The sequence below is a fragment of the Chamaea fasciata genome, unplaced genomic scaffold (genome assembly GCF_029207755.1).
Source record: "Chamaea fasciata isolate MVZ Bird 193981 ecotype frontalis unplaced genomic scaffold, bChaFas1.0.hap1 SCAF_10, whole genome shotgun sequence".
NCBI lineage: Eukaryota > Metazoa > Chordata > Aves > Passeriformes > Sylviidae > Chamaea > Chamaea fasciata.
In genome coordinates, this window is record NW_027094095.1 from 11,479,415 (window position 1) to 11,503,924 (window position 24,510).

A 24,510-nucleotide genomic window follows, 5' to 3' on the forward strand; every position below is an offset into this window, starting at 1 on the left:
GCGGCAGCCGCGGGTGGAGAACCGCAGCGGCATCGCCGAGCGGCGCGGGGAGCGGGCTGCCGGCCGGGGGGCGCCGGGGCCGCCGGGCAGCGGCGGGGGAGCCGGCTCTGCTCCCGGCCCGCCGAGGCCGCCGCTGGGACGGTGCGGGGCCGTGCGGCGTTTCGGGGCCGGAGCCCGGCGTTTTGACATCCCGACGCTGGGAAGGGCCGCGTCCCGGCCTGCGGCGGCCGCGGGGGCCCTGCCGGCGGCTCCCGCCCCGGGCCGGGGGACTGGCGGCCGCCCGGGGCGCCCAGCCCTGGCCGCAGGGTCTCCCCAGGGAGCGCGGGGCCGGGGCCGCCGGGGGCATTTTTTCGGAGGCGGAGGGACGGCGGCGTGAGTGAATTGAGACAAAGAGCGAGGAGGAGGAGAAGGAGGAGGAAGAAGAGGACACTCGGACTCGGCTACATTCCTGTGCAGAGAAAGGCGGGAGGCGGTGTTAGCCCTTTACGGACAGCTGGGTCCGGCGCTGCTCTCAGCTGCTGTCGCCGTATTTACAGCCGGCTCTCCCGGCCGTGGGAGGAGGAGGAGGACGGAGAAACAACCATGTAAGTTCCCAATTGCCGGGGGTCCTGTGAGAAGATGGGGGATGCCGCAGACGCCAAGGAGATGAGGAAGACTTTCATTGTTCCTGCCATCAAACCCTTTGACCATTATGATTTCTCCCGAGCGAAAATCGCCTGTAATCTGGCCTGGCTGGTGGCCAAAGCCTTTGGGACAGGTAGGTGGCGTCTCCTTCTTTCCTTTCTTTGATGCTGGTTTCTGCTTGGTTGCTTCGCTGCTGTGGACGTGCGAGCCATTCCCTGAGGAGCTGAGCAGGGGGGGAGATGAGTGGGAAATGCTTTTGGCCTGTACCCTTATCCTTAGGATCTCTTACCCCTTGTGGGGTTGTTTTTCTTCTGTTTTTCCTTAATTACGCTTAGTCTGTTTGGAGTACTCCCACTGTTTCCATCAGCAAGTAAAATTTTGTGTATTGACGCTCATATTATTTTATTTGAGTGAATCTATCTCTGTAAAATGGTGTTTTATTTATTGCTCGGGTCACACTTCTACAATGCGAAAAAACCCCAGCAATCCACGTTTGTCTGTCATCTTGAATTTTTTCCTGACATTGCTTAGGAGCAGAATTGGGGGCTAGCAATGGGAATGGGTGCGTGCTCTTAGTTTTGACATGTGTGACGGTAGCCCGTAGCCATTTGAGTGGGTAAGCAATAAGAAAGGTTTCAGGAAAAAGAGCATCTAATGCCAGGTTTTGGCCTGCACAATACAGAAAGCTCTCCTTGTCTGTGAGTGTAAATGGAATCGATTTGTAATGCCTCCAAAAGGCATCGGTGCTCTGTCGTGTAAAACCTTGGACCTTGAGGAATACCAGACCTATTATTCGGTGCCTGAAATATTGTTGGGCCTTGAGGAATACCAGACTTGCAGATGTCTTCTGAGGGAAGCATTTTGAAAATTTACCAAGCCGGAGGGGTTTTGTTTGGGTTTTGTTAGTTTTGGATTTCGGTTTGGTTTTGTTTGTTTGTTTTTTGGGGGGAGGTGGGGCTCTTTGCTTGTTTTTGTGTTTTTTGGCCTTAGTATAGCTGTAGTATTGTAATAATTTAATTTTCTGTGGATTAAAAATAATGGGTTTTTTTGAAAAGCAAAGTAGATATCAATGATCATTACTTTTGCCTGTTTTTTGTAAAATAACCGGAAAAGGTTCCTCCTTATGGAATTTTGCACCTTTTACATTTAGGGCCAGGCTACTGTTATGTATTTAGCCAGGGTTAGCATGTATTTAGCATGTCTTTATGGGACATGCTTCTGGTAACTCATAATATTTGATGTGATGCTTCCAAAAAGCCACTTTTAAAGTGCTTGAATCTAGTGAAATTTCAGTGAGGGCATCACTTTTAAAAGAAAGAAAAGATAAAAATATTATTTTCATATGAAGATTTGTCGATAAACTCTGCTTGCTTTTCTTTGTGATATCTGGACAAGTAATATTTTGATATATGACTTTATATATGGTATGAGAGGTAAAATAGTAGAGAAAATTCTTGGAAGTGCTTAATTCAACATTTTCAGAGATCATTATAGTTTTCGATAGCTTGGTTCTATAGGGTTTACTCATGGGATTCTGAGTGTACAATGCTTGTGCAATTATATAACCCAGCCTTCTAACCTGAAAACTTTTTTCTGCTGGAGTTTGACAGATTCTCACCCTATGGCTGAAATGTTTTGGTTTATACTGGTTGAATTTCTATTGGATGTGTAAAGCCACATGCAGGGTACTTTTCTGCTACTTTTTATAGAAAATGTGATCCAAAACAAATTCCTTTATTCTTTCTCTTCGTGACTGGGGTTGTTCTGAGGTGCTGGAAGGAAACATGATTAGAGGGAATAATTGCTTCATCTGTTCTTCTCGCACTGTAGGAATGTAACAGTAGGAAGAGAGGTAAGCACACACACCTGTAGTGTTTCTGGTCCCAGTTCTTCCACTAGGTTAATGTAACTAGGAACTTCAGAGAGGAGTTTGGCTGAAGTAGGGAAAGGCAGTCTACAGGACTTGCATGTCTGCAGTACAAATGCTTCCTTTATACTTGGAGTGAAACAGAAGAACTGACCTTCGCCTTCTCCAAGAAGGAAGGAAGCTTGGATTTGTTACTTTTTTTTAGTTCTTGGGAATAGATCACAGCCTCAGTCATGTCTTCTAACTATTGCTATACATTTGTACAGAGGAAATACAAAGGATGATTAGTGTGTTTATGGGTGCCACATTTTATTTCTTTTTTTATGCTTGAAGTTTTGAAGTTCCCTAAGCTTGAGGGGGAAGGTGAAGGGTTTTTCCCTACTGTCTATGAAACAAAGTGTTGCAGTTCACTTTCATTAATGAAAAGCATAGTTCACTTTCCTAATGAAAATCACGTATCCCTTAAAGAAATCAAAATATGGATCAAAGGGGTACATCTTTCAGTGGATGGCTTTCACAGTCTTAAAACCATACTTCAATACAATCAGAGTTGTGGATACAGCTTGGCTATGGGTTGTGAATTTGGTCTTGCAAAAAGACTTTGAAATAGGTACTGTTTATTAACATTAGTAATGACTTTGGGTGTTTCATTGATATTTATTCCCAAAAACTGAGAGACAAATTGTCTATTGTTCTTGCCCTTGGTAACACTGGAAGTGTAGAGATTGGCCCACAGCATAAGCAGGTCAAAAGAAGTCCTCCTATTAGTCAGGTGTCATAGGAGAGTAAGAATGTATTAACAGTCATGTTGAAGGCATCTCGCATGAGGAATTGTTTAAGAAATACTAATTGAAGAAGGAATTCATATTTAAGTGTTGAGGGTGTGTAGGATTTTGTGCCTTGGTGTTTTGCTGCAAGACAACATATTGGTGTTAGGACATGTCAGATTAAATGTTTTGTAATAACCAAATTGTCTTAAGTGACACAACACGCATAACTGAAAGGGGGAAAATTAATAAGTGTGAAGTATAAAATGGGGAAGGTTTGACCTTGGAAATTAAATCTGCAAGTACCTAATTTCAGCCTTGTCTCCCAGTGCTGGCAGTTAACCATTTCAGTATAGAAAAAATTCTTCTCAAAGAACTGGATGAATGGTATAGACATTATCGCCCTCAACTTAAAAGTATAATGGGACTTACTTCCTAGGAATAAGTTGAAAAATGTCTTAATGTTGTGGTAGTCTGTGCTCTTTTTATTTCTAAAGCAGCAGAAGTGGGTTTCACTATTTTGGAATGTGAAGTTTTTGCCTTCTTAGTCTGCTGTAGTAATAGAAAATGTGCCTGAAAAATTTGTTATCCAGCCGTGCTCCTAAAGACAGGCTGAGCTAAATATACATCATTCCTGACAGATGTTTGTTTAGCCTGTTTTTCAAAAATCTCTAATTATAGACTTTCCACAGTTTGGACCTTATTTATTTTTAGATGTTTGAATAGAATCTTGATGTCTTTTGCTACATTGTTTAGCCATTACTTACCCTCTTCCTGGTGCTTTTGAGAATGGTGGGCACCTTACGATTTTATAACACCTTTCATATAATAAGAGCAATATCTGTTATATTGTTTAGACAAAATAGACTTTTTTCTTGTTTGTAGGTCAAACCTTTTTATTCTTTGTGTTTATTAGGGGTTGGTTTGGGGTTGTTTTTTTTTTTTTTACTTGGTTGGTTTACATGAGCTCTGTACTTAAATCTATCTCTATTGGTCCAGCTAAACCATTACCAGTACAAGGTACATTTGAAAAATTACTTCATATTTCCAGCCTATAATATTCTAATTTATTCACTAAAATATGACGCTTGCCATTTCTGCATGAGCCCAGAGTTGTTGACTCATGCAGGTCTGTGATTCACTGGAGCTCCGTATCTTTCTCTGCAGAGCTGCTGCCTACTCAGTTGTTCCCATCTTGTAATTCTGCTGTTGTAGGTTCCTGCTTTGCAGCTATACTTACATAACTCCATCCTATTTTCAAACCACTCCTTCCACTTATCAAAATTATCTTGAATTATAATTTTGTCCTCCAAAGTGCTTTCAGTCCTTTTTTTATCTTGGAATCGTTTCTCTACAACCTTGTCTAGTGTGAAGAAAAATGGGAGTTCTTGAACCTGGGAGTACATGTTCTTCCCATTTGGCAGGGGACATCTGAGCACTCTTGGAAAATGGTTTTTCAAACAGCTTTTCATCCAACTTTTAGTTATGAAGTTAAGAGTAGATCTGTGTATGATTTTCTGAAAATTATGAGAACAGTTTTAAGTCAAGTTAAATCTGTTGCTACTTTACTATCCATACAACATATTATTCTGCTACAGTAATACATTTAACTGGTTAGCGTGAGAATTTTTTTTTGACAGGAATAAACTAAAAGCTAAATAAAAGCTGCGTAAGTCTTTTCCTGCAAATGAGCAATTGTCCTAAACATTTTTGTGCTTTCTGAAGTTAAAATAAAATTTTCCCATTAAATGCATCCTTTATAGGTGTTTGAAGCAAGAGATTACAAATTGCATCATCTGCAACTAAATATTACCCAAGAAACTTAAAAATAGCTTTCTCCTGATGATTAATGTTTTCAGAATTGGTATGTGGCTACTTGCTGCTCTTTGTCCGTGTTGCCAGTAGAACCGTGGAGGGAGGAAATGAACACTGTGTATCTGACAGAAACAAGTTGTAGCTAAATACTCTCATCTGCTGTGTTGGGTGTTGCAGGCCAGAACATATTTTAATCTTTTTCTAGCAGACCTTATTTCTTCACTTGTATTCAGTCTGGCAGGAGCAAAACTTTTTAGAAGGATTTGGAGTTCAAAAACAAATGTTTGAGATTCTAGTGAGAATTTTTTTTTATATAGATTCCATCACCTCTCTAAAATAGTTGCTGACAAATTGGTACTTCAGTCAGTCCTAGTAAAATCAGTAGGGTCAGGCAAGTCATTTACCGAGATGTTTTACTTGGAAGGTGGTTGTATCACCAGAAGAAGTTTCATATAACACATTTATAATGTAGTTTGACTGTAGATCACTTTTTTTGAAGTAAATGCATGAAATTGGATGAGCTTCTGGATCTGTTAGGTTTGGCAGAGGCCTCTGAAGTTGCAGACTGCGTGTGTACAAGTGTAAAGGAAGGTGATCAGTAAGGGGACAGTTGCAGGATTGGCAGTAGACAAAGGACCTCCTTTGAGGTATAGAATCTGTTCTTTCAATGGCTCCATGCCTTTGAGCCTGTTTGCCTTCCCAGCTCTTGTCTGCAGAATGTAACAGGTCTGACAAAGAGACTGTAGCCAAACGCTCACTGAATTCAGGTGATGACATGAAATATTTTTCTTCTCCCTATTCCTGGTTTCTCTTTCTATTTTTTGACCACCATTGCAGTTACTACTGCAGATATAATTTAAAATTTTCTCCTTTTCCCTATGATTTAGGGTAATGTGTTGGGTTACTTTAGTGACTCCATGTTTAAGGGTGCCTCTCATTCAAACATGAAAACAGGAATGTGTTCCTTTTTCAATAAGATGTTACGTAATTTCCATTCTACAGCTAACACAACTGGATACTATTCCACTCCTGAAATTAGTAACTTTTCATACTTGCTCTGCTAAACTGAGAGCTCTGAATGATTGTTGTTGCTGATCATTCTGGAAAATGAGGATAGAAGTGAAACTCTCAAGACTTCATAAGAAAAGTAGAGTGAGTTCCTCCTCCTCCCCCTTCCTTTTTATTTTGTGCAATTGGACAATACATTATGACTGTATCAGGTGGTAATAAACATTTCTGCTACAGAGTTGAAATGTAATGTTTGAAATCTATTTGCCAAATATAAGATCTGTATAGTTCTGGCTATTTCCTACATGTTTTCTTTTACTCAGTTAAAAGCAGTCATACATGAAGAGAACCTGTAAGCCAGACAACAAAGATTTGTCCATTCACATCTATCTACTTATGGCTGGCAAAAAGTTTTCTTTGGCTTAATGAAGTCTAGTAATAAGTTCAAGAAACGTTTATCTCTAATTTTCTGAAACAGCTTTTTCCATACTCCGTAGGATATTTAAATCATAGCTTGTCTATAATAGTCATCAAGGTGCTAGCTGGGTGAGATACGATTATAGTTATACTATTATCTTTACATTTCATAACTTGCCTCTCTCCCAAAAATAAGTTCTGAAGGCATTTATGTTAATGAAAATTGATCCCTTTATTGGCAGGGTTAGTTCTAAGTCATTCTTTTGTTTATTAAAACCTGAATCAATATACAGGTTTTACTAAATTAGATGCTAATCTTCCCATTTTAATAAGCAATGCCAGTAGCAAGACACATTCTGTAGGTTTTATGGGAAGCACTTCCTGTTGTGCTGCTGAAGGCAGAATATTGGATTGGATAGACACTTAGTGTGATGATTAACACAGCATTTCTTATGTGATTTTCAGTGTTCAAAGAACAACTGAAGTCTGGTTAGGCTATGAAAGTAGAGCCTGTGCATGTTTTTTGCCTTAAATGTTTTGGGGTTTGTTTGTTTGTTTTGGGGTTTGGGGTTTTTAGTGTTTTGTTTGGTTTTTGTTTTGGTTTGTTTCTTTTTGTTGTTTTGTTTTGTTGTTTGTTTCCTTTTTTTTTGAATGAGGAATCCCTTTTAAGTGCAGAACAGCTGTTGAAGCAGTGGATAATTGCTGTGGTCTATTTTTGTGACATCTAGAGGCAGGAGGGTAGGATTTGTTTATTCATAGTACTTCTGTGATGGTAAATTCAAGAATCTCTTGAGTTCATCCTAGCAAGGTGGACAAAGTTAAGAATGGTTATACTGAAGCTGAGTGTGCCATCAATTGAGTGTTGGCCTTTCAGATACTTGTCTCTAGACAGAAGTAACACCTACAGCCTGCTGGCCAAGAGCAATGGAAGTTGCAGACTAATCCAACAAACCAAAAAAGAAAAAATTCTTTTGTAATCTCCACTCTCTCATTTTGTTTTCCACATCCTGATTAAAAGTCTTGTTTCTTGATGGTGTCTCCAATATAAAGTAGAAAATTGAAAAGTCTCTCTCTTCTATTGAGTCCACTAAAAAAATTCACCATAAGTTAAATAATGTAATTCTGTCTTCTCTGCCCCATTTTCGATTCTTCCACTCTTCACATCTGTGCAAGCTCTGCTGTCTTGTTCCCAGATTGTAAATGTGGCACCACAATCCCTGTTGGCAGGTGGGAATGAGGTAACTTGACACAGTCACTTCATGGCAGAAGCATACCTTTGCTGACCTGCAGAAATCTGCCAAGTCCATTAAGACTTGGCATGCATTCATCTACTGGTTTGCACTAGGAAGTGGTTAAAGGTGTTAGAATTTTCATTTAATAATTCTGTATTAGATCTCAGTCTTCTACATATAACTTTTTCTTCTTAATGTCTTTGTGCATGGATGTCAGTAACCTGTAGAGAGGACGTTTTCTAGACTGAGGCTTAATGTGGCCTTGTGGTTCCCAAAAGTGATGGCATCATTTAATTGGAAAGCCCATGGCAAAATATTTCAACTTGTTTATGTTGTCCTCAGGAATTAAAAACCAAAACAAACAACATGGAGACCTTGTTGACAAAGACTTGTAAGCTTTGGGCATTCTTAAGGCAAACATTCATAAATCTGAAATTGTTCACTGATACCAACTTGAGAAACTCAGTAGTTGTGTAAAGGATTGTATTCATCTGTGTGGAAACATGGGAACTTGACAAAAAAAGCAATTTGTTTTTAAAGAAAATGTAGACCTTTGACACTAGCACAAGCAGGGTTTTTTTTTCAAAGGAGGAATTAATCCTGTCTTCCAAGGAGTAATTCATAACTATCTGAGCAGAGAGGTTTTTTTATAAAGCAACTTTTAAAGGTAAATTCAGTAGTGTTATGCACAAATTAATTTTAGACAATTCCTTTAAAATGGTCTGTTTAAACGGCAAATTAAGTGGCATTTCTGTCTCACAGTGGGGAGTTGTTCTGATTTTGTCTGGAATAGAGTGTGTTTTGTTCCTGGTAGCTGGTGCAGTGTTTTGGGTTCAGTGTGAGAGCACTGTTGCTAACACACTGGTGTTCAGTCGGTGCTTTCCCTAAGTCAAGGACTCTCGGTGCCTGGTGGCAGCGAGGAGGTGCAGGAGGAGCTGTGGGGAGTGTGGCCAGGAGAGCTGAGCTGAGCTGGCCCCAGGGACACTGCAGAGCATGGCTGTGCTCAGCATGGCCTGGGGGAGCTGGCCACAGGGGCTCACGGCTGCTTGGGAATGGGCTCTTTTTTCCCCTTTCATTGTTATTATTGTTATAAAATTTTACTTTATTTAAATGATTAAACTGTTTTTATCTCAGCCTGCAGGATCTATCTTTTTCCAACTCCCCTCCCTGTCCTCCCATCCCAGCAGGGACAGTGGGGTAAAGAGCAAGCAGCTGGGCAGCTTAGTTGGGGCTGGGGTTAAACCAAAAGAGGGAGCAATAATGATCCTGTGTTTGCTTTAAAGCTTTGAATAAGCTCTTAAATATTTTTTTTTTCTTCTCTAAAAAGAGCAGAACTTTTGATTCCTTGTTCATTTATGAAAAATTACCCAATGATATGTTGATCACTTTTTTGAAGTTAGCCTGATGGTTAAATTTGAGTTACAGTTTTGGGCTAATGTGGTATTATTTCTTTTTTTTTTTGTTCTGTTCTCTGTGTCTTGAACTTGCCCATTAGCTTAATTTATTCCCTTCATCATATACAATATTTACAAATTTCAAAATGTCTAAATGATTTCCAAAGCAGTGTTCCTGCTCACAATTCTAGGAAAAAATAGGGTGGTCTGGTTCAGCCTCCTTCTCCGGGAAGGGCCAGCCTCAAAGTTAGAAGATGTTTCTCGGTGCCTTGTCAATAGTTTTGAAAGTCCCTGTGAATGGCAGTTTCACAGCTGGGTCCCAAGGCAGTCTGTGCCTATGCCCTGGTGGTCTCTTGAAAAACATTTTCCTTTCATCAGCCCGTGACCACTGCCATTAATCCAAGTCCATGTTAACAAAACCTGTTGGTGCTAGGAGAGTGCAGGTGGATCCTTCACCTTCTCTCCAGCTCTGCAGCCACTATCCTGTTCTCACCTGCATTTATGTGTTCAGCTCAGAGCACTCCGTGTCCCCAGGACACCCCTCTGACATGATTACCAGGGATTTCAAGGTCACACGCTACTTTATGGCACTATGTGCAACAAGGTGTTTCTTTTAAAACGGGTCATTCACCTGCGAGTTTAATCTTGAAAGATTCCTCTCTGTCAGCCGGGCAAAGGAAGGACTGGTAAAATGCACATTTCGGGGATTAGTGTTAAGACTCTTCTCTGCCTAGCAGAGCCTGTTTAACAATCTCTAGTCCTGACAGAATTGTTAATAAAGGCTTTTGACCCTGCTGATTGTTCTGGTAATCTGCTGAGAACTGGATGGAGCCTTGTAATTCCCTGCCACAGGACTCCAGAGGCAGCACATGCAGATTCTGGAAGGACTTCTACTCTGAGATAGGTAATAGACAGAGAAAACTATCTGCTATGGGGGTTTTAGTTTTCTTTTGAAACTCTAACGTGAGAACACAGCTTGAATCTTCTATCAAGTGCTATTCTGATACCAAACCGTTTAATTTATGTTATGAAGTGGGGGGAAGTGTAGTGTTTCTGCCTGTGCAAAGGGAACCCTGACAGGAATTTTAATAAAGAATTCTGATCTTGTTGCACCAGAGATTCCTTGTTTGTATGCTTTCACATTTTTAATACATTCAGAATATGCCTGTAGCCAGAGCTTCTCTTCCTAGCCCTTCGTTTCCATATTCTATTTTACTATAGAAAATAAACTTATTTTTCTAGTTTTATTTTTATGAAGATCAGAAAGTTTCTTTTCCAGATTTATTTTGATGTACACCAATGAAGTAAAAGAAATGGCATACATGTAGTTTTGTCTTTTTCTGTATTTTCAGAAGCAGAACTATGCTTTATAAATAATTCTGTTTGCCTTTGCTAGTCATCGTGTTCATTTTTTTTTTTAAACTGTATTGAGTTTTTAATTACTAAGTCCCAGCAGCGGATGTCATTCTTTCATGATAAGTGCATTTATTGCATCTTGTCACTTTAGGATATACTTCAGTAATACAGAAGATGAGAATTAACAGGCATTGGGTTTGTTATTTACTGTCTTGAGATTTCTCTTCTGGCTCAAATTTTCAGACTTGAAATCTGTCATTGTCTTCAGTGAATCTGAACCACAGTGTATGTGACTTCTGTTTGAGTGTAGCTAAGTATTCCTGCCTCAAGAGGTTGGGGTTTTTTCATATAGGGATGAGGCTTTTTTTAAGTCTTCTGTGAAATTACAAATGGCTTTATCTGTTCCTCCCTGCTTCCCCCATCCCCACCGAAATTCTCATCTGCTTCAAAACAGGGGTGTGTGGATTTTTGTTTGGGTTTTTATTTGGTTGGTTGGTTTGGGTTTTTGTTGTGGGTTTTTTTCTGTTCTTTCAAAAGCAAAATCTGCTGCCTGTGCATTGTGACATATTTACAAAAAATGTTTTCTAATCCTCTCTAGCTTGAAGAAATAGCATAAAGATACTTTAAATAAGAGTTGGCATTTGCAATTGTAGAGGATAAAGTCCTGATGAGAATTGAGCTCCTTGTACTGGGAGATGGATCATTAGGGACTTCAGAAATAACAAGCTTAATATTTAAATAGACAATGTGTGGACAGACAGGGACAAGAAAGAAGATCAGGTACAATTGAGATAGCTGAAAACAATACCTGGGGGAGCAGGTATCTAGCAGCTCTGAAATCCTTAATTAGAAATGCTTTTTTGTTGGACTGGATGACTCTGGATCCTATAATCAGTAGGTGAAATTGGGAAGTGGAAGAGAAGATGGAAAAACCTCCTGACACTGGTAGATATTTTTTGTTTGCAGTTTTATTGTCATCTTGTAAAAAAGTAGGGCTGTTAGGCATTAGATTTGTGTTTTAAAGGGCAGAGTAGTTGTGCTGATGGTATATTTTGATCTGTATTCTAAAGGAGAGCTGTCAGTTTCTTGCCAAATTTAGGCTCATGGTTTAAGCAAATTACTAACTATACCTCTTTCCCTTGATACTCTGAATTGGCAAAAGAAGCAGCAATATCTTACCCTTTCCTACCATCCTTCTGGTATTTAAAGCATGTGTTAATATTTCTTTCACTTTTTGCACTCTTTTAAGTGGAAACTCACAACTAGAAGGCAGCTGGCACCTTCCAAAGCCCATAATGGGAGCACATGAACTGCAATTGAATATGTATGAGGAAGAGGATAATCTGTCATTATCTTGTGATGGCATGTTCTGGTTTTTCTCTCCCTTCTCCTGCTCCACCCTTACTGGGCTGTTTTCTCCAGACTGATTCAAACCTTGTCTCTTTTGCCATTTATCCAGCTGAAGGCAAAGGCAGTAGCAACTTAGAGTTGCATCACTGCTTTCCTACGCACTTATTTTTACTTCCATCAATTAAACAGGCTTTTTGCATGCATTTGGACCCAGGAAAAGAATCACATGCTCTTTATCCCATAAATGTTGTTGGCTTAACTAATTTTACAACAATAGAGAATTAAATTCTTCCAGGAGGAAAATGGAGCATCTTGCAGTGTGTGTGCCTGAAAGTCTGAAAGTTATTTTCCACTTGACTCATGATTTAATTTCATTTGATCTAGTATAATATTTAATTAATTTATAATTATTTCTTTTGTGGTAGACAATTATAAATCTAGTCTGCCTGTATTGTGTAATGTACAGTATTTGAAAAAAAAATTGTTGGATTGTCTTGGAATGCTAATTTTGGAGTTAAAATCTCAGCATAGATTTGACAAAATCTTGCATAGCTTTCTGTGGGTGCTAAGCCAGCTCACTGAAAAAGGAGGAAAACCGCAGTTTTAAGGGAAGTCAGTAACACAACAAGGCCATTAAGAATTCAGTATTTTGTCATAAAGCAAGTGATAGTATTTTTTCTTCTTTCTCCACTCCTCTCATTTCAGTTAAAAGCCCATATATTTATGCTTAACTGCTGGATTGTCTTCATTCTGTGATGCATGACCTTTGAAATAAACAGTATAGTAATCAAAATTCTGCATGTGTGGAAACCAGAAGGCTGCTTTTTGTCTTGAATTTTTCTGTCTGAAACATAATGTTTCAGTTCCATTTTGTTATTGTGACAGAGTCCAGGGTTTGTGTTTAAATGGGTGTTGTTCTGCCTTTATGTGTCTGACCTATATAATATTATGTCAAAGGAAATGGGAATGTTTGGGCATGTATTTGGAGAAGCCAAGAAATTTTCATGTCATGATGCTGTAAACCACAGCTTGGTCTTCTGTTGTGGCCTTTGCAGTTTGAGACACTTTGAATTTTTCTCAAGTTTCTATTTATAGTTCAAATATTGCCTTTGTATGATTTTTTCCCCAGTATTTTATAACATAATTGCTGGTATAGATTTTGGCCTCCCCTTGGTTAAGCTTTCTTCTACATAATTTTGAGTTCACATACAGTTTTTTAAAAATCCCCTAATACTCCAACTGCCCTTTCTGATCCTGACTTGTGGTGTCTGTGTGTTTTGTAGAAAATGTTCCAGAAGAACTGCGAGAACCATTTTACACAGACCAGTACGACCAGGAGCACATTAAACCACCTGTTGTTAACTTGCTGCTGTCTGCCGAGCTCTACTGTCGTGCTGGGAGCCTTATTCTCAAGAGTGATGCTGCAAAACCACTTCTAGGTCATGATGCTGTTATACAAGCCCTGGCACAAAAAGGCCTTTATGTCACTGACCAAGAAAAGTTGGTGACTGAACGAGATCTTCACAAAAAACCAATTCAGATGGTGAGTGTTCTGAGCTTGTGTGTTACGTCTCTTCTCTCCATCTGTGTGCTCCCAATACCTACAGATCTGTCTTTTAAAACGCATCATTATGTTGAAGTGTTTTTTCAGGAGTTCAGTGGGATTCGTTACTGAGAAGTTTGTAATTGTTTTAGTTTGGGGTTTCTTTTATGTCATCAGCTGTCAGTGCAGGTGTATTTCTTCTGTATTAATGCTAGAATGCACCTATCTTCCTACTTAGTTAAGATGTTACATTTTTAAATATAGCTGTGACAATATGATCACTTTGATTTCAGTTTTACAGCACTGACTGTAAGTGAATATTTCTGTGTTGGAAAAGTTTGAAAACATTATACTTGGGCAGAAATCTTTGGTTAAAAGCTTGGAAAAAAAAGTTTTAATGGCAGGCAATTCAACCTAATAACATTGAGTAGTCACCTGTTGCACATTCAGTCAATGTAAAACACACAACAATGGTATTTTTTCATGGAGACTTTTAATAATATGTCTTTGCTTTATGCAACTGCTAATTAAAACATTAGTTCAGCTGATGATTCTATTAGTAAGCTCCTAAGTCATGAGTTTTCTTCTCTCTTTGGAGCTGAGTTATAAAAAATTAACTGTAAAAAGGATGTCTACATATGTTTGTTTAGCAAATGGCAGTATGTTAGAATAAGATGCTAATATATTTAAAATGAAATATTTACAATGTTCACCTTTTTATATTTGTATTTAATATTTAATATGGAGAATAAATTAAAGTATTTGTGGTCAGTGACCTGTAGCTGCCTTTCAAATGAAGGTGTGTGGAAATTAATATAGCTATGGTGATCTTAGAGCTGTTTTCCAATCTAAATAATTCTATGTTTCTAAGTGAGGCAAAATTTTCAAGATACTTGCAATACCTGTGGGTGGTTAGGAGTGTTCCTAATGTTCACAGAAGTCAAAGCATTCAAGAAACAAACTTTTTGACTTTGTTTTTGCAGAACTTAATTCTGTTCTTGCTTTTGAAGGAAATAAGGTTGCTGACTTGTATTTATGAGCCTCTGGTTTCCCCATTTGAATATTTTAATTTGATCCCTCTCTATAGTAGTTGTAAGACTCATGTCTTCCCAGAGTTCTCAGTTGAAAAAAAAGTTGTCAGTATTACCTAGTTTGGTTTGCTGATGTTTGATTTAGTAATTCCTGTTGCTTAAACTGCATTTCAGTAGTCATTTTGTATTTCCCCCATGCTTGTGGGGCTGTCTGTGTGTTTTCCCAGTGTTGTTTAGGTGTAGTCACCAGGAGGTTATTGACACATGAACACGTAAGGGTTGCTGTCCCCAGGTTCCTGCTGTACCCCGGGCACTGGCCCCCACTCCAGTAGCAGTAACAGATGGGTGCACTGTTGCTGTTGTCAGTTCACAGGCAGCTGGGCTGTGATGGGACAGGAAGCACAACTGGCTTGGGCAGAAACACAGCCTTGTCCAAAACAACTGCTGCCAAGGAAATGGCTGTGAAGCTGTAGTCTCCGTATGAACGTCCTGAGCCCAAGAGTTTCAGTTTGTCAAACCATGCTCTCATGCCTATGTAAGCTCCTAGCAGCAGCATTCTATTTTAATTGGAAAGCCTGGACACTTTTCCTTATTATACTATTAGTAAAGTTGGCAGAGAACTTCAAATCTGGCTGTTGCAGTATTGACAGTCTTTTCCCTTGACGCCTTCCAGTACCCTTTCCTATTATTCCATGTGTCACAGTTTCTACAAGTCTTACAAATTTAAATGTATATCCTGTTTTAGAGCATGGAATCGTTTTTCTCTTCAGTTATGTAGAACAGAAAGTTTTCATTTGTAATTACCACATATGTTCCTCTAGTGGACCAGATTGTGCTAAACCCATATAAAATGTGTTTTTGAGTAATTTAATAGAACATAGTATGGCTGTCATTCCCTTTGCTAGCCTGTCTTCCTCAGAAATAGGAGAAAGATGTTGGTGTTTGTTAGTGGATATTTCTTGTTACCTTCTCAGATGTACTATACCTTCTCTAGCTGAAAAGGGGTCAGTTATAATAAAAAATGGTACTATGGGAAGAGATTTGAGTGTGGAGTGTTTGAATTTTACACGTGTATTACAACATGTGTAGCTGTGGCCAAGAGACTTGGAATTCCTTGGACTGGATGTTTGCACAGTGACGTCTGTGGGGATTAATTGCTGACTTAATTCACACATGACTATTTAGTGAAGCAGGCATTTTGCTCTTCTCTCTCTCTCTTTGGTGGAACTTTTCTCTGAAGCACCGTACACATTTTAGTCTGAAAAGTCTAGCAGCTGGATGTGCTGTTTGGTGCTGGGGTCAGGGTAGATGGCACTTTGCTTGTCAGTCATGACTGACTCGGCTGCTTTAGTACCTAATTTGAGAGGCTGCAAATGCTGTGTTTGTGTGTTTCGCTGTGTGTGCACATACACAGGTGTATGTATACAAATCAGTGTGCCCTGGTGGAATGGGCACGTGGGTGAAATTAACCCATGGCAGCAAAGGCTTCTGTTAAAGCCTCCCCTGTGTGGTCTGATTAATTCTTTCTCTCATGTTTGGTGTGTTCAGATCTCCTGTTTCATTTCGGGTGAAACCAAAAGCTAGGTTATTCAGTGGTATCTCAATCTCTGTTCTCTATGTATTGCAAGATATTAAAACTTAATTCTGTGTTTATTTTTGTTAACTCTGTGTCTGATAGGATCATCCTGTTTTTAATTTTGGTTGGGCAGCAAAAGAACCAAATAGCATGTTATTTCTCTTCTGGATGAAATTTTTATGGACTTGGCCCTGCTCTGCTAGACTTCAAACACTACAGAAATAGTCTAGAGCTTGGAATTGAAAGTGTTGAACCAAGAGCCAGAGTATTTTTCTCCTGGAAATTATCCTTCTGTAGAAAATTAATTATCTGATGTTTAAAAAGTTTATGGAAGCTAAGTTGTAAAAAAAAAAAAAAAAAAAAAAAGCAAAGATATTTATGTCAGTTGGCAAGTTCCAATTGCATTAAAAAAAAAAAAAATCTGTCTTCAGCAGGCACCCCCATATGGAAATGTGAGATTTTGACCTGCTATAGAAGTCAGAAATCGCAGAAGAATTCAGCATGGTTCTGATAATGATGCAATAGTTTTCTAATGCTTTCAGCTATAAATGTATAGATCACTGTTCAAGTCAAGCTTAACTTTGTTTTTCTATGCTGATTTATTTTTTTAAACTTTATATTTCCCTCCTAACCCAAACTGACTTAAGCCTTCAAATGTCAGATACGCAAGAGGAAGGCAATTTGGATTTTTTCATATTTTTTCTCATATAAGCACTGGATCTCTGTTTTAAAAACATATATATCTGCTCTTACAGGATAAGCCAGAGGAGATTTTTATACAAATTTCTCCATTATGACAAGAATTTTATATTAACTGAATAATTTACTTTCCGTGCCAAATCATTTTACAAGAATTCTGATATTTGATTTGGCTGATCACTTGGTATTCATATGGTCTCTTTCAATTTGCTTCAAGTGGAGGGAAGAATAAACAGATTCAGAAAGGAATTAAGAAATGCTTTCCTTCCCTCAAGTCCCTGAAATGCACTTCTGCCATGTGGGGAAAGGAATAAAAAATCAGCATCTCAGTTTACTTTGCAGGGAAGCTGAAGTTGCATAACTACCCCAGCAGTGGACTTCTGTCCCTATGTGACAGGGCCAAAACAATCTGAATTTCTAGCTTGAGGAGTAATAATGTCAGATCTTGAATACTTTAAAACCAGTGTTGTTAGGGGGGTGTAGAGATATAGTAATGTTACAAACTTTTACCAAATTTGCACCAGAAAAATCTATTTGCCTAAACTTATTATTTTTTATTGATAAAACATTCTCAGCTGACTACAAAAAAATAGTTATTAACTTGCAAGGCATTTGAAGATATTTACTTCTTAAATAAAATCTAGTGACTAGAAAGAGGTTAGTGAATACCCTGTGTGTTAGTACTATATCCAAGAATATATGCCATACAAATGTTTTTTGTATTTTCAGTGTGGGAAAGTATAAAAGCCATGCTAAGCCTAATATAATCGAATGGCATAACTTTTGTTAGAAGTTGAACTCTCAATTCAGAAAAATAGTGTTGCAAGAAAGTCAACCTGCTGAGCAGATACTTTAAACTTACACCCATGTATAATGACTATCATTAATCAGGTAACACCTAAATCCTTCATAAAATTCTACAATTTTCAACCAAGATGGAAGAGGAATGAGAGGCTCCTGCAAAACCCCAGCAATAAGTCCATAATAGCTGGTAGGAATTAAAATTGCAACTTTCCTAATTCTGAGACATTATTTGTGTGTATGGGGTTTGAATATAAAAAGTAGTGTGCTGTTATGCAAGTTGTATATCAATTTAGCTGCAATTTGCCTTCTTCCTTGCGATATCTATTGTGAGGAAGTCTGGCAGTAATTTCTCTGTAGCAGTTTGTGAATCTGGACTATCACTGAGGTATAATTAGGTGTGCCTGCATCAGCTAGTTAGTAGTCATCAGGAGTGCATGTTTGAGGCAAACAGCTGTATTTGTTCCAGTTACTGCTCTCGTGGTTTGCAGTGTGGGGGTGTGTCAGGGAGCACAAATGCAGGGTTTTGAGCCTGTAGCCTGGAAGCTGGGCTCTAGGGTCACACCTATGGCAGCCCACTTGCCAAGGGGTACTCCTTTGCCAGGACTGGGGCAGAGCTGACTGAAGTGAATCCCCTGAGGAGGGAGCAGAGGTGAGTCCAGGGACCTTTGCACCAGTTTTGCTTTTCTGCTGTGCAGGACTGATTGCGGAGTTGATTGTAGCCAGCGAAACTCCTGTGGAAGGCGGGAGGACTCGGGGATTGATAATGCTCGGTGTGTATGCACCCACAGCCAGAACCTGGCTCTCCTTCTGGGTGAGATAACAGACAATAAGTGGTTAACTCATCCTGCAATCCAGACTTTTGGTCTCCCTGGCAGACTGCATTCATTGGAAATGACAGTGCCTTTCATCAGAGGTGTATTTCTCCTTGAGGAAGGGCTGCAGCAGATCACCTGGTTACTTGCAGCTACATGCTGCAGTCTCTGCACTGCCAGGCTGTAGAGCTCCTTTTACTCTGGGCTGGAAAGCAGCACAACGTGTACCAAACACTTCACAGAACAAAGTAAGATGTGGTTTCTGCCCTGAAGATTTTTTTTTTTCTGGTTTTAGGCATGATGCAACAAGTTTCAATTCCATGCTATTGCAAATTAGTTATTAGATGAAGACACATAAAAAGAATTTGCAGTTACTTGACTTGAGCCCATAGATACTATAATTTGTTAGTTAAAGCATCAGATTCTGCCTGCCTTGTGATATATAATTGTCTTTGATAGTAGTATGTTTCACAGAAGATTAAAATAATAAGCAAATATAGTGGTGAAACAGAACCTGAGTTCAGTGAGTCTGATGTACTATGTAGAACCAGTCTGTTGTGAGATGGGGCTGGGAAAATGTAATCTTTAGATGTTCCATAGATTTTGTTCCATTTCTAGTCTCATCTCTTCACATGCATTCCTCTTAAGGTTCTCATTTGATTGAAAATAGCCATCCAGTATTTTTTCTGGATTTACTGTGTCAAATATACCATCCCGCTTCAGTCAGCCCTGCGCTAACAGCTGTTTGCCACAGTAATGTTGTAGCAGGCTCCCTCACACACACGGTGCCAGTTCACACTTGGGCCACGGGAACTCTTCTCCACGGAGTTCCTTTTGCACTTACCATTTTAACTTAGAACTTAATGTCCTATTAGCTTTTTTCCAAGCAACTTTTGTTGACTCATAGCCTGGGTATTTTGTTTTGCTTGCTGCTTGTATTTAATTACGTTTTTCTTGTATGTAGAAAATGCTTTTTTTCTGTGTCATGTAAATAGAAGCAGTGTCTTGGGATGTTTTCTGCAGTATGTTTGTCTAGAACTTAGTGAGTGCAAAACGTGCAGGTTGTTACTGTCAGTTATAGTAGGGTTCATTGTACTTCTGCATGTCCGTATCAGAAATTTGTGGAAGACTCAGACAACCACAAGGGCCTCTGCAACATCCTTTGGGTTTTCATGGAATTCTGTCTGCTCAGCTTGTGCACCAAGTGTGGCAACTTATATGGAAAGTAGCAAAGCTACTGATGCCAAAGTTGCATCTATAAAGAATAACGAAGGAGGGATGCTTTCCTGGTCCTTCCCAGAAGCTCTAATGCTAAAAAGCCTAAGGCTTTCTATGATTTCTCTAGCTTTAATTTTTGGGTTTGTTGGTTTGTTTGTTTGTTTTTAATCCAGCATCCTTAATTTCAGTACAAAAATCTATACAGTGTTTTTTGATCTTAGGGTTCCAGCACTGTAGCTGGCATTTCAAACTTGTATTACTAGGAATTCTTGCCTAGAAGGTAACTAAATCTGATTGTTCTTTTTAACAGTTCTTGTAGGGTTGATTTCAGCTGTGCAGAGCTATTGAATAAACTGTGCTGCTTGTATTGCCTTGAAAGTGCCTTCTCAGAATTGCCATAAAATCCCTGATGGATGCAGATGTTTACAGAGCTGCCCTTACACTGGCCCTTGCCAGTTGAACGTAGTAGGAAATATTTAGAAATAGCAGCACATTTTCTCATGCTTAGGCCAATGTAAAATTGTGGTAACTACATTTAATCTTTTACTAAAATGAGGAAAGAATATTGCAGTACGTATTCCAAACTAGATACATGATCTACTGAATCAAACTGCTGCTTTTGGAATAATGACAGGAAATTAAATGAACCTCAAGTGAAGGTAACACCTCCCCAAGTCAAGTCTCATGCCTCTCATGAGAAAATAATGCAATGCATTATTATTGTCTGTTGTCTATCTTGTTCACTTCCTTGCAAAATAGTTGGGGTTTTTCTGCCTTGAGCAAACTCAAGTTTTGAATCAAAGAGCTTCTGATTGTGTTCTTTGTCATTATTCCATCTTGTGGTGCATTTAACCTGCAGAGGAGGGAGAGGTGAAGAAAAAGGGGTGTTGGTGGTGATTTAATTAAAAAAAAAAAACAAGAAGACAACCACTTGAGAACAGACCAAAATCCACTCCTGAAGCACAAAAAGAAAACCAGTTAAAAAGAGGAATAAATTATGAAAGAAATATGTCATTAATTAAGCCTATAAAGAATGCCAGATACCATGTATAAAATGCTTTCTAAAAAGGTCAGGAAGTATTGTCATTAACCTCGAAAGAAGGACTACTTTGTAAAACACAGTTTAAGAACATTTTCTTCCTGTTTCAATAGCGCTGTTATGTAGTGTGGTTCAGCTTTTGGCTGTTGGTTTGCTGCTGTGAACTTTCTATCTTTAAATATGTGAAAAGGTTTAATTAAGTACATGTTTAGAAATTGTCTTACTTCTACTGGGTTAAGTATATTTTGGAGCCCGCTAACTGAGCTATTAGGAAAAGATGTATCTGTGAACTTTTTTACAGGCTACCTAGAAGGAATTTCTTCATCACTTTGTTTGAATCATGGAAAGGAAGAGAAATCTTTCTTAATACCCTTGTACTGGCTAGCACCAAGCTAAAAATCTTACATGGTTGTAGCAGGCAGTTGAAGAGCACTGCTTTCTTCCTATTATGGAAAACAGTGAGCAGCTTTTAGCAGGAGGTGTGGGTCTGTCATGTAAACATAAGGAGAGCTTCACTACCAGCTCTGTGTAGTACATACACACAGCAACAAGGGGACAAAACCACGCTGACTGTTGAAGGAATACAGTTTGTACTCCCCAAAATGCAGCAGCTGCTCCAGTCTAAGACAAAAGAACGTTTTGAATCTGCATTTGTTAATCTGCACACATAATCCTGGCAATCTGCCTGCCGTTATCAGCACAGAACACACTGTGTGTCATCACAGTCATGTATCATAACAAAATCTTTGTTCTTATAAAATCTATGGAATTTAACATTATGAGATTTTCTTTTCCTGAGGCTGAATGAACAAAATGTCTTAAGGTCTCCATAGTATATCTGTTCTTGTTGTGTGACAGTTAAGGAAATGCTGTAAATAGCAATGTACGTCCATTGTTTATAGGAATTAGTAGGTTTAAATGAACTAGTAAGAAATTGTATTACCTTGCAGAAATGCATCTCCAAATCAGCCAAAGCAAAATCCAGTAGAATTTGTCTGTGTAAATAAAACAAGATTTACATTAAAGATTATCTGAGAATTTGTTGAATACTTTAAGTTTTAAATTGACTATAATAGGGCTCTGTAGGAAAGTGACTATCTAGTATAAGTGTAGATGATGTTCAATTTTCCCTCATGTATCAGAAGATCAGGAGGAAGGATGTCTCCCAGTGTATTTCTTTGCCTCCCCAAACCATGAATCTAAGACCAGTGGAGAAATTAGTAAAATGAATGTTAGAAAGAAATCCTGCAGCTTTATGATTTTATAATGGAAATAATGGAATAATGGAAAAAGTTATCTTTAGCATAATTCATATAATCATCTAGCAGTAGCCAGACATCCAAATCAGTCAGCTGTCAAGACTGATGACATCTCTGTAAAGCTGAAATGGCAAGAGCTTTTGTAAGACTCAAGTTGGGTGTTTGGAATACAATTTAGAAGATGCAGCAGTCAGTATTTATGACATACGTATATACAATGTGAAGTGTGTATTGAAATTCTTTTGACTGTTTGGTTTCCTGAAGAAGTAGCAGGTTAAAAATATGGCCTTTAAAAGAAGAAAATTACAAGAAAAGCAGAGAGAATATGTAGATATTGGGTAAGCATGTAATGGGTAATCAGATTAATTTTACATGATGCAATTATTAAATATATATAGTGTGTAATATGAAATCTCATTATATAGGAACATGTTTCTTAAATATGAAACTGATGTGTCTGTTACGTTATTAAAGGATGCTCGTATATTGAAGTAAATTGCAGTAAGTGGTATTGAGGCAACAAACCACTGCAGTAGGTGCCAATTAAGGGCTGTTGAAAGATAGATGGCATTTTCTCCCTGTTTGTCAACAGCATTTATTCAAAGGTGTAGTTACAGAAGTTGTGCCACCTCACCCTCTTTTTACTGATGATAGCCTGCTGACCTGCAAATGATGAATTAATTCCTGGGGTTCTGGGTTAAGGGGGTCTTTTTTTTTCCCATAGCAGCTGTCAGAAGAACCCTACCATCAGAAAGAAATATAAGGAAAAGGAGACTTTCTAGAGTCTGTCGTATTGTATCAACTCCTTAATTTCTACTGTGCCTGTGTGAACATCAGCAGTTTATTCCCTTCCTTTTGGTAGCAGCTCTTAAATGTGGTCAGGCAACATCTCTCAGGCCCTTTGTTTCCCAAAGCTTTTCTTCATTCCAAACACCCTCCATTTGGTGCCTGTCTTTCTTGACAGGTCGTGCTGGAAACTGGAGCCAGGATTGCAGCTGACCTTGTCAAGGCTTGTAGGGCACAGGGCTTGTGGGGTGTTTCTGTGAGCAAGAGCCTGCAGGTGACCCCTGTGTGTGTGAGCTGCCTCTCCTGCAGTGACATTCATTGTGTGCTCCTGTTCAGGTGGTGACAATCTCTGACCTCAGATCGTGCCTGCTGACCAGTGATTTACTGATGCGTTCTCTACTCCGGTGCAAAAGGTTAATACAGACTTTTTTCTGACTCTCTTCTCTGTCATATAAAGATTAATTTGGAACCGATTATACCATATGTTGCTGAAATAGGCTTTGGTGGAAAATACTCTGCACTTGATTTCCCTTCTTGAGGGCACTCTGTGAGGTAATAAACATTTGTAAAAGCTTCCTGGTCTATTACACAGAAAGAATTGTGAAAATCCCACTGGTATGTTTCTGGGGCATTGTTTTGCCAAGAAGGCAATTCACTTTGAAGCATGGACTGGAAAAAAAAAAGTTTAGAGTGAATTACAGCACTCTGCCAGGTTACATCCTAATAACACATACTTGGGAAACAATGAAATGGAAAGAAGGTGGATGGAAAGAAAATTCACTTCACAGTTATGAATGTGTTACTTTTTTGTTTGTTTCTTTTCCTTACCCCTGTTCTTAACTTCCCTGCTCCCAGAAGCAAAACCAAACCATCTAATGGTACTTAGAAGTTCACTGAAAAGACAGCTGTGTGCATGTGAGCTTAAAAATAATGTTGTGACTGCCTATAGAAAGATTGTAAATTAATGTAGTTCAGTGTCTCACTTTGTCAGGGAAGTCTCATAACTTCTGTGTTGATAAATTCTTTATGGTAAGATGTATCTTTTAAGGTAGGTACCTACAAAGGATGAACTTGCTCCAGCTCCTGCTTTTAGTTTTTCTTTTGCGACAAGAAGAAATACAAATACTTAACTTACGCAGTTGGGAAGTAAAATAGCAAGGTAATACTGAAGTTGATAAATAAATATGTATATATGCTACCAAAGAACTGCTGGAGAGAAGCAAATCCTAATTCTAAAAGTGTGATGCATATGTATGAAAATTCTTATTTTTCCAGGTCAAAGCTTTGGGGGAAAAAGCCCCCAATCCTCCTGAAGTACTGTGTACTTTCAACAACAGCAGCAAAAATACTCATATCCCTCTAAGCACTGAGGGATAATTTATCTGGTTTTCCCAAAGCATTGGGAAACTGAAAACTTATATAATAGGCTACATGTACCTTGGTATTATTGGCTTGCACTGCTTATGGGGGAAGGAGAAGGATAATGCAGCCTTGCTTGTTCTAACAAGATCTAATGTCCTAATGACTTAACACAATTATGCTCTTATATCTAGGGCTGTAGTGTCAATTATTTTAGGTTCCTTTTCTTAAACAACTTTAAACTTTCATTTATTAGAGAAGGTGGTACCTTTCTGATTATTGTACCTTGCCTTTTTTCAGCTAAGGTAGAAGTCCCTGTTTCTGTGGGACTTACTTCTCTCCTTACCCTATCAAATTTAAGGGGGGGAACTGATTACTCCTGTAATTCATCATTTTCCCACAAATTTTGCCTTCTCGTTAAACCTGATCAGTCATGAGTTTTCCTTCCAGGCTGCTGGTAAAAATAGTAAGAGGTGGTGAGCTGATAAGTCATTCATGTGGTGTTTCTTGAAAAATTCACCAATTCATTGCTAATGCTATGCTCAGGGCTGCAC

At 38.8% G+C, this 24,510-nt stretch overlaps 1 protein-coding gene across 6 annotated transcripts in view; it reads left to right on the plus strand.

The window, feature by feature from the left end:
* The first annotated feature begins 13 nt into the window (after positions 1–13).
* CAMSAP2 (calmodulin regulated spectrin associated protein family member 2) overlaps positions 14–24,510 on the plus strand; it is an 85,760-nt gene continuing 61,263 nt past the window's right edge. For all 6 annotated transcript variants that reach the window (XR_010722436.1, XM_066192301.1, XM_066192298.1 and 3 more), the window contains exons 1-2: positions 14–757; positions 13,114–13,373. Coding sequence is in view for 5 of the 6 variants with exons in the window: in XM_066192301.1 (XP_066048398.1) it covers positions 619–757; positions 13,114–13,373 (399 nt within the window). In the remaining variant the exon portion in view is untranslated. The remainder of the gene's footprint in view (positions 758–13,113; positions 13,374–24,510) is intronic.